Genomic DNA, 14,360 nt, shown 5'->3' on the forward strand with positions numbered 1-14,360 from the left:
GGCAAATGTAATTTATAATTTTGCACAATGTTTTACTTCATAAAACAATTACTATAATAATCAGCCTAATATATGTCATGAAAATAATACAGACAAGTTAGATCCATCGATGTGGTGAAAATCAACAAACACTGTCTGAGCTTTGAGACCCAACAACTCCAGTGGTTAAGGGGTTAAGAGAAGCTAGGGAAGGCTTGGAGCTTTATGAATGGGCAGGACACGTGTAGCTACACTAGTACCAAGTGACAGCTAGAAAGTACATGACACATTGTTGGAGGCTTCAGTATGACAGTAGTTGCCATTGCTGCTGCTTGTGCTGTCAGTTCTTCCCCCTCCTCAGTCTCTGTTATCTGTCCCTCCCTCCTCCCGCCCTCCTCACGCCTCCCTGGGCTGCTATCTCCAGTTCCCCTGCTTGTGCAGCTGGCTGTCAGTGTTTGCCATGTCTCGGCCCGGGGAAGAGCTGAGCGGGACTCTGTCTTATCGGACTGAGCCCAGGAAAAGCCCTCGCCTCAGCCTCTTCCACCTGAAGCTGACAGACTCTGCCCTGCGCTGCCTGCGGGACTTCCAGAAGGGGCTGGTAAGAAACTGCTGACACAAAGTCTCACTACTTTCTACTGTATAATACAGCAGCACCATGGTGCACAGGCTCTCCAGCTGTTGTGGAACTACAACTCCAAGCATGACTAGCTGGAGGTCCGGCAATGCTAGGAGTAATAGCTCCACAACAGCTAAAGAGCCACAGGTTATACAGCATTACATTAATGCATATTGTCCTTATACTTGTGTATAATAATGTATACTGCCCTGATACATGTCTACAATAATGTATACTGTCCTTATACGTGTGTCTAGTAATATAAACTGCTCTTATACTTGTGTATAATAACGTATACTGGCCTAATACTTGTGTATAATAATGTATACTGTGCTAATACCTGTGTACAATAATGTATACTGTCCTATTACTTGTGTATAATAATGTATACTGCCCTAATACCTGTGTACAATAATGTATACTGTCCTATTACTTGTGTACAATAATGTATACTGCCCTAATGCTTATGTACAGTAATGTATGCTGTCCTAATTCTTGTATACAATAATGTACACTGCTTTTATACATGTGTACAATAATGTATACTGCCCTAAGACTTGGGAACAATAATGTATACTGTCCTAATACTTATGTACAGTAATGTATGCTGTCCTAATGCTTGTATGCAATAATGTACACTGCTTTTATACATGTGTACAATAATGTATACTGCCCTAATACTTGTGTTCTTTGGTGCAAGTGCTTCACTTCACCACACATCTGTCTGCCATGCTAACTCTATATTTCTACTGCTTGTTTATTCCCTGCCATACCATTTGGTAGTTATGATGTATATTTTCTATAGGCGCAGTCATTTTACAAGATAAGATTGTGATCCCTTTTATGTCATTTATATGGGTTATAATATTGATATTGTTTTATTGATCACTTCATATAGCCTCTTATAAGACTTTATCTTGTATCTTCTTTGCACATATCATTCCCCAACTGGTCTCTTATATTTTCTTTATCCCATCTGTTTTGTGTATTTCAGTTTTGTGTCCTGTGTACCTTACCACTGGCATATGGGTAAAATATAATACCATCTGCTGTGCCCTAGTGAAGGGTTCTTATGCCCTTGATATGTTATCTTTGATATTTACACTCTCCCACCTGTTGCCATATGTTGTGCTCTCTCCACCATTGGGCCACTTCAGATATATCTTTCGACTGCCCTTTATAATTCACCTGACATTGTGGGATCGGCAACATTGTTGTCGTAGTCACCATGCAGGATTTTGTCCTGTGTGCCATTTGCACAAACCAGTCATTGACCTGACAGTGTTACATTTATTATAACTTTGCAAATATAATAAAAGTAATGACAGGTGTGGCATTTTAGTTCTGCCCTACATATCGCCCTGCCCATCTTGTGTTTTAGTCCTAGGTTATTAAAGGGAGTCTGTCATCTGAAAACTCTATCCAAAGCCATTGTTCGAGGCACTATGCTGAGCACCATATATAGTCCAATAGATGCTCCATTATGTATTTATTTTTCTTTAATAAATATGCAATGGAGGCTAAAGTGCAGTGGGGGTGTGCCAGAGCATCCAAGGCCTCTGCATTGCACTTTAGTTTAATTTGCATATTGATAAAAATGGCTTTTTTCAAGGAAATGATGCATCTATTTGTCTAGTTAAAGTCTAATGGTGCTGAGCATATTGCACTGTGGATGGTTTAATATGGTGTTTCCTGGTAGCAGACTCCCTAGCTGGTTTTATGTATACACAAAACATATATATGACTGCACCAGTCTAGGCATAGGGTGCTCACCAATGGGAAAATGATTTGTCCCTTTCAATATAACTCCAAAAAAGCAGGCGGCACACCAAAAATTGTGAAGGAGGTTTATTGCCACATACTGGTTTTATGTATACCTATTATGTTCAGGTTGTGATAAATTGGAAATGGAAATCCTATCCTATCTGATCACTATCTGACTCTCAGTTATTGCTGATATTGTGGAAGCAGCGATCGGTTTGTGCCCAGGGTAACCTACCCACCTGCTTATCACTGACATGGACATCTGTTCCATATAAAGCTCATGCTCTTTCCTCTTCACATATCCGTTGAGCTAATTCTGCCTTTATCCATCAACCTTCCTGGCATATATCTGGTTAATCCTCGATAAAATCAGATTTCTATGAGCGCTGCCTTTCCTGACACTCTTAATTTGATCATATGTCCACTATGCCTTCCAGTCACCTGAATGGTGTATTTCTAGTTTACCAGCAGTCAGCACAACATTATGGAGCACATGTCTCCAAGTGTCATTTCAGATCTTATAAGGCATATCAATGAAGCTGCCAGTGCAATTGTCAATGCATTTACCACTCTCTGTCATCCCTATTTGTAAGTGTAAGTGGTTAGTATGCTGCTGGACAGGCCATGGAAATGTAAACTGTCAATGCTTTATTTTAGGCTCTTTATGTGGTTTACTAACCAAGGTTTACAGCTGTTGTATGGCAAGCCACTATTTATTAATGCATGAAGGAATACTAATGCAGATGCGGCTTATATATGATTGCAGTGGTTTAAATTGATGCCTTATGGTACTAATACATTAGCTCCACTATGTGCTCACAGTCTATAGGTAACGCTGTTGGTGGACGCTATGACTAGTATTTCAGTATTGTATCCGCACCTGTGTTCAGGCTGCAGATGGTTTGTACTACTGCGTAGTCTCAGTTTCTGAAATAAGATTAAAATGTCAACTTTCAGTCTCACAACATATAATGATTTTATCTTCTTATCAGTATTAACTGTTTAACTGCTAACTAGAGGCAACAATAGATTAGTTGCTATACTAGTAAATTGGATGCTATTCTTATGATGGTTAGAATCTATCTATCTATCTATCTATCCATCCTTCCAGACTGGACTTCACCCTTTACAATGCCCGTGTTTCATATTACCAAGCAAGTGATTTGACAATCTACAGCATGCCCTCAAGTTTAAGTCTCATTTGTTTGCATGCACATGTATTATTTGCTGTGGTTCATGGACAACATCCACTTTTTCATATGGGTCCATGTTTTTCAGTATTAACACATAGTGTATCAGGGACAGGGCCTTGGTGGCCACCTGTCACTGCCACTAGGTGAGTGAGAGGCTGAGGGTTAATTGATTTACTGTCTCTGTTAGAATTTTATCTGTTCATGCTTTATGACAGCCTAGCTGGTTTCTTCCACCATTGTTTGGAGATGTCCTGTTATTGAAATGACTATCTACCTTCCTTATCTATTGTATGGGCCCTATTGAAATGCTTATCCATTTGGGCACTTCAGGGTCCATTGTCTCCAGCCAAAAGGTGTTGGATCAAATCAGCTCAATGCATTATTGATTTATCCCAAAATATATGTTTTAACTACATAGGTTCTAAAGAACTTGACAACATGGGGTTAATGCTGGCCATAGACATTTGAAGATGCCCCCAACCAAACAATGTTTCAACATTTTCCCCACCTTGGGGCTCTACTTTATAAAGGCATACATTGTAACACAGCTAAAGCTATTGGAATCATTTTCTTCTAGTTGTATTACTGTTTTTTTCCAGTATTAATGTTACCATAGATTTTACATTGTACCCAAAAAAAAACCTTATCTCAAATCTATTACCAGCCTTATTCTGCCCTTAGTCTGAAGTGTAGACAACCATTCTGAATTTAGCCACCTGTCATTTATGTGTAAGCAAAGTTTTGTTAGGCAGTTTATTAGTTGCAAGTGTTGTGAAGTCCAATGTATTCATGAGTTGTGGACTCCCCACCATTGCCCAGTCACTGATTGACAGCCTTCTCCCTATTACTGTGTTTAAGGAAAACGCTGTCAATCATTGTAACAAGGGATTTGCATCTAACAGATTGCCTTTAAGATCAATGTTAGTTCATTTGTCCATCGCCTATAACAAAAAAAAGAGTTGAAAATACTCCAGACTGGGACTCTTCTCTTTCTTCCCATAATGCAAAGGCCATGTCTTCAATATGGGTGCCACGTGATCCTGTTTGAAAGTTTTAGACTTCCAGTAACATTGTAAGCCTTCCCTCCTTGTATGCCAGCCCACTGTTTGCTGTTTTTGCTTGCTTTGATAGCTTGTTCACATGTTATATTTAACTTCTCATTTCATGGATTTCTCGTATATAGTGTTGTGGCAGTTAATGGCGCCATAACATAAGTAATAACAATAGGCTGCATTCTTTGGTTAATACTAGCATGGGAAAGATTAGCTGCAGGTTTGCACAATGGACTGTTCTATCTCCAGTTGCCTACAGTCTTGTATGTCTTCCACCCCAATATCTCATTTATGCTTGGATACCATTAAGAGGAAAGTACAATGATAAGGGACAGATAAGCACAGTGAAGCCGTTGTAAATGTCAAATGTAAATCTCTATACTGATAACATAATATCTATTATTTCAATAATTATATTTCTATATTTTAAGACTGAAAAACAAAAGATGGTTGCTCAAGTCAGGGAGACAGAAAGATATGTATCAGCGGAAACCAATGAAAAGTACTTAGACGTTAAAAGAAGACTTGTCACTTTTTTTTTTTTTTTTTTTGCGCAAACCTTGTTATTTACTGTACGTGGAAGTAAAAGGGTTTTAGTCTTTGTAGTTTCATATAGAAGAATGGATCTCTTAGGCGAGATAACTGATTTACAGCCCGCCATATTTCCACATGGCAATAAATGAATTTGGCAACATTTCAGTATTTCTGCTTGTGCACCAGAGAAGAATTTGGTTAGGGATGCTTATTCAAAGCTTAACTACTGTTAAAGTATGTGAACGCTATTTGCATCTATACGTGATATGTAAAAAAAAAAAAAAGAATAAAAGATTTCTATTCTAAATCATGATTGTAAAAATGGAAAGAATTTGGTTCTCTTTAAATGCAAACTACTATTTTGAAGTCTCTTATCTCTCTGTTTAATTCTACTGCTGCTAATGCAAACTTGTAGATGGGAACATGTTCCCTTGTCTCGGCCAATAAGTCAGTACATTGTGACCTTGGAACAACCAACATGCCTTGTAGCTATGTTTTTAAATGCACTCAAAAAATGGTGGTGATGACCATTCATGCCCATAGTTTCTTAGCCATTCAGTCCACTGGGTATAGAGAAGAGGAACCATTTTAAGTGCATGTCATTGATTTTGGTCAACTAGCAGTGAATAGTAGCAGTAATATTTTGTTGGTGGTTGCAGATGAGCGGGACTTTTCATCCTTGGTTAACTTTTAAGCAAGCAAAGTAAAGAAAGAAGGAATGGGGTAGCCAAGGTAATGAAACAAAGGCAAACAGAGATATTAATAAAATTCAAGAACCAAGATAATGTTAGAAAATGATGGTAAGCAGTGGTTCCTAGAGACAATGCAAGAGTATAAGCAACATTATTCATCTTGGAAGAGCACATCCATTCATAGAATAGACAAAACTATTGCCAGTGTCTATGTCTTATGCTGGGATTGAATATGGGCAGCTTGGTAAATAAACAAGAGTGATAAATGCCAAGACAAAAAAGAGGTAGAAGTAGAACCTACCAGAGCCTACCACAAAGCAGCCACCAAATCTTTGTGTTTTACCGCACTGTATGTATATTTATATGTGTATGTGTATATATATATATTATTTACAGGAAGTAATTGCACCTATTGTAAGTTCACGTAACTGTCTGTGCCAGGCTAACCATCCTATATCTATATGCTGCAGTGGTTCATCCCTTTATGGTTCAGTGCGAATCATGATTGAGGAGTTCTAAATAAATTGAGGAATAAAACTAGACATTAAAATCATATATTAAAGGGAGTCTATCATTGGCTCTATTGATTTTAGCCAAGCATATATTTGGATAGTCTTTATAAAGGCTAATCCAGACATACCTTTCATTCATTAATCCTCTCAGCCGTTTGTGAATTAGCCCGCTTTTAATATGCTAATTAGCCACCGGAAGTCTTTGTGATTCTCTCTGAGCACAGTGTGATATATGTTAAGAAGGAGGAGATGAGTCCTCATCATCAGCCTTCCCTGCTCTCACCTCCCCCTGTTTACACATATCACACTGTGCTCAGAGAGCATCACAAATACCTCCGGTGTCTAATTAGCATATTAAAAGCGGGCTAATTCACAAACTGCTGGGAGGATTAATGAATAAAAGGTGTGTCTGGATTAGATTTTCTAAAGATTATGCAAATATATGCTTAGTTAAAAATCACTAGAGCCAATGATAGACTCCCTTTAATATTATAAAATGTACATTTCATTTATGTCTTTTAGAACTGCTTCACACCTGAACAATGACACACAGCCAATCACCAGCTCTTCTGTTTCCAGACACATAGCCTTAGAGAGATCTGATAAGAGACTCTGAAGGTTATTTACCCCTGTAGAGAGTCTGGCTCATAAACAACTGTTCTCATATTTATCATTATGTTATCAGTCAGCAACTCTTTCTTTACTGGAATGTACTGAATTCAACATAGTGTTTATGGTGTTATGATGCAGCTGATGGGGGGGGGGGGGGTGTCACACACGACTATTGGATTCAACTTGGTGTATATGGTGCAATGATGCAGTTGATGGGGGGAGGTTCACCCAGAACTACTGGGTTCGATATGGTGTTTATAGTGCAGTGATGCAGCTGATAAAGGAAGGTTCACCCAGAAGCACAGTGATTATGAGCTGAAGATATCACTACAACAATGGAATTCAGATGGCACATGTTTATCACCAGCTTGCTAACCCCATCAATAGGCTACCCCAAAATGACCAGTGGTATATTTTGTTCACTTACATTCATATTTCAATAGAATCAATAACATACCTCCCAACTTTTGAAGAACCGAAAGAGGGACAAAATGTGTGGCGCGCGCAGCGCGCCGCGGCAAATTTAGCCACGCCCACTTTTGTGTTGACTCCGCCCACTCATTAATTTTTCATGTGCCCGCACACAGTATAATCCTCCTACAGTCACCCGTAAATTATATGTCCCCCCTCTATCTCTCCCCCAGTTTCATATACACCCTTCATCTGCCCCCAGATTCATGTCCCCCATCTCTGCCCCCAGATTCATATCCCCACATCTCTGCCCCCAGATTCATGTCCCTCATCTCTGCCCCCAGATTCATATCCCCACATCTCTGCCCCCAGATTCATATCCCCACATCTCTGCCCCCAGATTCATGTCCCTCATCTCTGCCCCCAGATTCATGTCCCTCATCTCTGCCCCCAGATTCATGTCCCTCATCTCTGCCCCCAGATTCATGTCCCTCATCTCTGCCCCCAGATTCATGTCCCTCATCTCTTCCCCCAGATTCATGTCCCTCATCTCTGCCCCCAGATTCATGTTCCCCCAGATTCATGTCCCCCCTCCATCTCTGCCCCCAGATTCATGTCCCCCTCCATCTCTGCCCCTAGATTCATGTCCCCCCTCCATCTCTGCCCCTAGATTCATGTCCCCCATCTCTGCCCCCAGATTCATGTCCCCCATCTCTGCCCCCAGATTCATGTCCCCCATCTCTGCCCCCAGATTCATGTCCCCCCCTCCATCTCTGCCCCAGATTCATGTCTCCACATCTCTGCCCCCAGATTCATGTCCTCTCCATCTCTGCCCCCAGTGTCATGTCCCCCCATCTCTGCTCCCAGTGTCATGCCATCCTCTCCTTCATCTGCCCCCAGATTCACGTTCCACCTCCACATTAAACTTACCTTCTCCTCCGCTCCCTCGCCGCTCTCTGTGCGCCTCTCGCTGACACATGCGGCTGAAGGAAGGAGCTGACACAGGTCAGCTCCTCGCTTCGCCGCTGCGTGTCTCTCTCGCTGACACATATGCGGCTGAAGCGAAGAGCTGACATGTGTCAGCTCCTCTCTTCGCCGCTGCCGCCGGTTCCCGGCTTGCAGACGCGACGTGACACATCGCAAGCCAGGAGCCGGCGGCAGCGGCGAAGAGAGGAGCTGACACATGTCAGCTCTTCGCTTCAGCCGCATATGTGTCAGCGAGAGAGACACGCAGTGGCGAAGCGAGGAGCTGACCTGTGTCAGCTCCTTGCTTCAGCCGCATGTGTGTTCAACTCAGATCTGCGTCCTCTGGATAATATATACCCTCTGGACGCAGATCTGAGTTGAAATCGGGACATATCTCCCTCCAACCGGGACCGCGGGACATGTCACCCAAATCGTGACTGTCCCGCGGAAATCGGGACGGTTGGGAGGTATGCAATAATTTAGTTGTGACAAACATCAATTTGGATTAGGTTACAAGTATGGATTTGGTTTCCAAAGCCAAACCAATGTATCTGTGAGATCAACTGATTTTCCACAGATTTTCTTAATAAAAGAGGATACTACTTGCAAGGAAACCCTTATGAGTGAGAAGATACTCCAACAATTCTGATAGTTAGACATCTGACTTCCGCTGTAATAGTATGGTGGATGTGGGGAAAGGGTTAAGGTTCATGGGTTATTCAGTTTAGACCTCCCTGTAGTTGTCTTTTTGTAATCACAATGTAAACATGCATGAAGGGACAGTACAAATTTCTGTGGAACTTTTCACTTCTAGACCTGTGACAATGACAAAGGGACATCCTCTGTGCCGCGAGGAAAGAACATCTCACCAGCATTATAGATTGGGATTCTTTACTGTCAAAGTAGTAAGGCTATGGAACACATTTACACAGGATACCATGATGGTAGCTTCATTGTGCAAGGTCAAGAATGGCATGGATACCTTTCTTGAACAGAACATTATTACAGGTTACAGATTTTAGAATTTTGGTAAAGACAAGTTTTTATGCTGATGTCAGATTAATAGTTAGGAAATAATTTTTTTTCCTCTGATATGGAGCAATTGGCATGTTTTTTTGTTTTTTTTTGCCTTCCCTTGGATTAACACAGTAGTGTCATAGTTTAGACTTAATTGACCAATGTCTTCTTCCAACCTCATCTACTATGTTACTGTACTCCACCACACCCACAGCTTCACAAAGTGTCCTCGAATCTGGAGAATTCTCTCAAAATACTTACAAAATGACACAGAACACCAAGATTTCAGTATCGGAAATTCCCCGAAATGCTATAACTCAAAGGTGTATTTAGCCCCATTGAAAGACAGCTTATGCAGCCCTACATATGGAAATATACAAAAGTTAGTTGTCAGAATCTAGTGACTCAAAGAATTAAATCTTAATCTTAAAGACTTAAGAATTAAGTCTTAAATGTAACAAAAACTATATAAATTTGCTAGACACATGTAAACTGCTAGTTGGGTGTTCATGGGATATACTTTGGTTTCAATATGAGTATGACAACTCAGTATATAAACTATGCCCCTACTAGATATAAGGTCAAACACAGAATACAGCTAGACCTATCCAAGTGGACCACAAAAAAACTCCCCAAAAAACCAAACTATATAAATCTGGTATCATCATAATTTTACCAACCCGCAGAATATTGTTAACATTTTGGCTGCATAGTGACTGCCGTAAAAATGAAGCCCATAAGAAAGTCACGCAAATGCAGTTTTTCTCTAATTCCACCCTACTCTGAAATTATTTTTTCTCTAGCTTCCAGTATATTGTATGAAATATTAAATGATACCATTATGAATTAAAATTTGGCCAACAAAAATGAAGCCCTCATACGGCTCTGAACAGAAAACTAAAAAGGTTATGGCTTTTGGAAGGCAGGGAATAAAAAATTAAAATCGATAAATGGCTGTGACAGGATGTGATAGAAATTTCAGGCAGTGATGACAATTGTACAGATGTCTTTTGTATGTAAGATATACACACTTCTCTAAAGCTCTGGCAATAACCGATCTCTGGGCATATATTTAGAAACTGAATTGGGATCATACATGGACATAATATGGAAATCGTCATAAAGGTCAAGTTCATCAGGAAGTTTCTCAGATTACTCTCAAGTTCTTTTTAATGAAACAGGTGGATGTGACGGTCATAGAATAAGGGAGCCTTCACACGGAGTTTACGCTCCGCTCATTCTGAACCAGTGGCATAACTACCGTGGTAGCAGCTGCCACAGGGCCGGGGACATTAAGGGCCCGGCGACAGCCGCTACCGCTGCGTTTTTTTTTGTTTTTTTTTTAATACGCCGGTACCGGCTGGAGTTACTCCAGCCGGTAACGGGCCCTATATACTTACCGATGCTGGCAGGGGCCGGGATCGGTAAGTGACGGCGCAGGCCCCACAAGCACTATTATACTCGGAGGGGGGGGTTCTTTTCAGATCCCTGAGTATAATGATTGGAGGCCCGGGAGAGGTAAGATGACCTAAAAATCTGTGTTACTTACCTCCCCAGGCTCCAGGCAGGCTTCGGCCTACTTGCTTGACGTCATATGACCCGCAACGCAGGGCACCGGTCATATGACGTCGTGGAAGATGGCCGACAGCGACGGAGAATGCAGGGGAGTCGAGAGATAGGTAAGTAACAGTAGTTTATGTTTGTATCCCTCTGGGACATAATACTGTGTACTGGGGCCACTATGGGACATAATACTGTGTACTGGGGTCACTATTGGGTCATAATACTGTGTGCAGGGGCCAATATGGGGTATTATAGTGTCCGCAGAAATGGGGGGGGGGGGGCGGCGGTAGGGGTCAGTTGGTCGAGGTCTTCAGTGTCGGTCGGGGGAAGGGGGGGGGGCATGTCAAAAGTTCGCCACGGTCCCTGCCATTCCTAGTTACGTCACTTTTCTGAACGTAAACTCGTTCTGAATGAGCGGCGTTAAAAGAGATCCCATTGATTTCTATGTGTGCCGGCATATGCGCGTATCACATTGAAAACAATAGGTAAAAGCCTTCCATTGATTTCAATGGGTATCGCGTGTATTCCGGCACCCATAGAAGTCAATGGGATCCGTTTTAACGCCGCTCATTCTGAATGAGTTTACATTCAGAATGAGTGGAGTGTAAACTCCGCGTGAAAGCTCCCTAATAGTTATATTTGGATGGATAGATATGTCAAAGAATTATTCATACTATAGCATAACTTTCATACAGCGTGTGTGTGTGTGTGTGTGTGTGTGTGTGTGTATATATATATATATATATATATGTATTACTGCCTATATGCAGCAATATATATATAATCAGAGAGCTAGCTGCAATTTCTGTCTACCTTCGGTACAATCTAACATGTCTCTAGCAGCTGTTTGTATGAATCATCCTTATGACGTAATAGAAGGAAAAAAAATAACAAAAGCTACTGGATAATAGAAACCGCACTGCACCCGGCCGAGATAATAAAATGGCTTGTGTAGTTCTTATTTTGACATGCCAGGAGGGGCTATCTGTGATATTGTTTTACAATACATTTATTTTCCTTATAAAATGAACATTGGTCCATAACTTCAATAGGTATATACAGTACTAATTTAATATATAAAATATATTATATAAAAAAAAATGTCATATGTCATTATCTTCATTTTTTTTTTACAATTTTGTTAACACTTGTACTGACCAGTGGGACGTTAACTGACGGTAGGCCAGGTACAATAAGATTTGGTTTGTATACAGAACAGTAGAATGAGCCATCTCTCACATGAAATTGTAGAAAACCATGCTTGACCCACACAAGCCTTTATCTTAGAGCTTGCTGATGAAGATAAAGGGGGCTCCCCATTATAATCGACAAGAGTCTGAAAAGTGGTAGCTATGGATAGGCAATAAAATGTTGTCAGTGGAAGTATACCAGTAAAGTAGCAATGTGCATAGAAAATAAGAATATCTCCTTGTACCAATACTACATGGTCCTCCGCAGCCGGAGTAGAGAGTAGATATACTGTAACACAATGACTGCGAGGATGGCTTGTGCACTAGGGGAGCATTTACTACTGACCTTTGCTTTGTCATCCTCTGGCAGGGCCTGTATACTGTACATGGGGATGGGCAAAATATACACAGGACTCAAGTAGTACTTATAACTGAGTCAGATTGTAGCCACAGTGTTTGTACTAGTCAGGTTGCACAATAAATAAGGTGGCAGCTATTTTAACCTACACCCTCTCCCCTTATTCACAGGCTCCATCATAGTGCAAATGCTATAAGCATCCTCTGTAGCAGTTGTTCCCCTATAATATACTATCTCAGGAAAGAAGCTGTCACTATGTAATTCACCTGTAGTGAGGCTGAATGTGCTTTGTAAGACTTTCTTTTATTTAGATACAATAAAGAATCAGATTGTGCAGAGAAAAGTCTGCTATAATGACAATGTCGCAGGTACGGCTGCCTGGCTGGATCTCCTTTATGTACAAATTCTATGTATCTATCTACTTGCCCATCAGTTGTAGTGACTGAGCCTGAGATTGTCCAGAAGAGCTTTGTGTTACACTTCTAGCACCTTTTGCTTGGTTGTAGACTGTAATATTACGAGGACGTACTTTAGTACAGCTTTCCTTTATCTTTATGGAAGTTTAGGGTCAATATTTAACAGCTCTGCGGTCACACAGCACTAGTCTTACCTTGTGGATATCAGTGGTTATCCTGGTGGTTGGATGCTGAAGCTGAGTGCAGGGTTGTTTGTTTTTTTTTTTTCTATTAATGGTATAACAATGGAAAGCATCCATTACACATAGTGATAAGTAATATGGCAGTAGTCATACTAGACAAATTGGCATGGTTAGGAGAAAATAACAAGACTACAGTATTCAAAGTGTCCAAGTGGCACTAAAATAGCTTTCTGTAGTTTTTCTAATACACAAATGAAAGGGGAGGGAAGGGGAAGGTAAAAATGCAAGAGTAGAGGAAGACAGAAATTAATAGGGGAAAAAGGGAGAACAGACTTATCAGCTTTAGGGTTGAGCGATCGGGATCGGAATTCTGACCCGATCTTTTCCAGCGGGATCGAGATTGGAGGTGATCCCAAGATCGCCTCAACCCTAAAAGTGACTTTTCCCATAGAGAAGCGTTGACTAGGGTTGAGAATCGGGATCGGACTCTGATCGGCGACTGAGCAAATTTCACAATTGAGATTGGCTGGAAAATGATTGGAAATCGGATTTTAAAATGTTTTACATACGCTCTCTTCTATCTAGAAACGGAAGTAAGAAACATTTCCAGTAATCAGTGGCTTGTCCATGACCACACACGACCACAGTTGGTGCATTTTCCAGGAGCAGTTGTTCTTGGTCCATTGAGAGCATTTGTATATAGCATTCATGTATAGCTCTGCATATATGGATCAGTAGTATGTCAGTAACACACTTCCACACCTCAAAGAATACTTTCACATTTTGTTCTTTGTTCCTCCACCCAATCTATTTTCATGACATAAGTCACTTTTTCTAGACATAGTTTGTAAGGTGGATCTGTGGGGTGTAGCCACATTTGAAAGTTCGGTCTCCCTTCCTTCCCCCCTGGCTGCCATGAAGTGGAATAGTTTAAGTTTGATTTTTACAGGTATACAATTTTGTACAAGGGTCTTTTTTTACATGGGCTGCTTTCCTGTTCTGATGTGTGATAATAGTATGTCGATAGCACTTGTATCCTACAAGTAATACTGTAATCAGGGCCGGCTCCAGGTTTTTATGGGCCCTTGGGCGACAGAGCCTCAGTGGGCCCCCTTGTAAAGGAGGTGGGGGAGTCGAGACACTGTGCGTTGCAGATGAAGCGAGTGACGTCATGCAGGAGTGTGGCGTCACCAACGCCATACCTCCCAATCTTTTAAAGAGTAGAAAGAGGGGCAAAATGTGCGGCGCGCTCTGCAAATTTAGCTCCACCCACTTTTATGTTGATTCCACCCATTCTCATTCA

At 41.1% G+C, this 14,360-nt stretch overlaps 1 protein-coding gene across 1 annotated transcript in view; it reads left to right on the top strand.

The window, feature by feature from the left end:
* Positions 1 to 439: 439 nt before the first annotated feature.
* Positions 440 to 14,360, top strand: part of ELL3 (elongation factor for RNA polymerase II 3) — a 107,575-nt gene continuing 93,654 nt past the window's right edge. Inside the window, exon 1 of the mRNA XM_075273392.1 lies at positions 440 to 577. Within this exon, the coding sequence (XP_075129493.1) occupies positions 440 to 577 (138 nt within the window). The remainder of the gene's footprint in view (positions 578 to 14,360) is intronic.

The sequence above is a fragment of the Leptodactylus fuscus genome, chromosome 5 (genome assembly GCF_031893055.1).
Source record: "Leptodactylus fuscus isolate aLepFus1 chromosome 5, aLepFus1.hap2, whole genome shotgun sequence".
NCBI lineage: Eukaryota > Metazoa > Chordata > Amphibia > Anura > Leptodactylidae > Leptodactylus > Leptodactylus fuscus.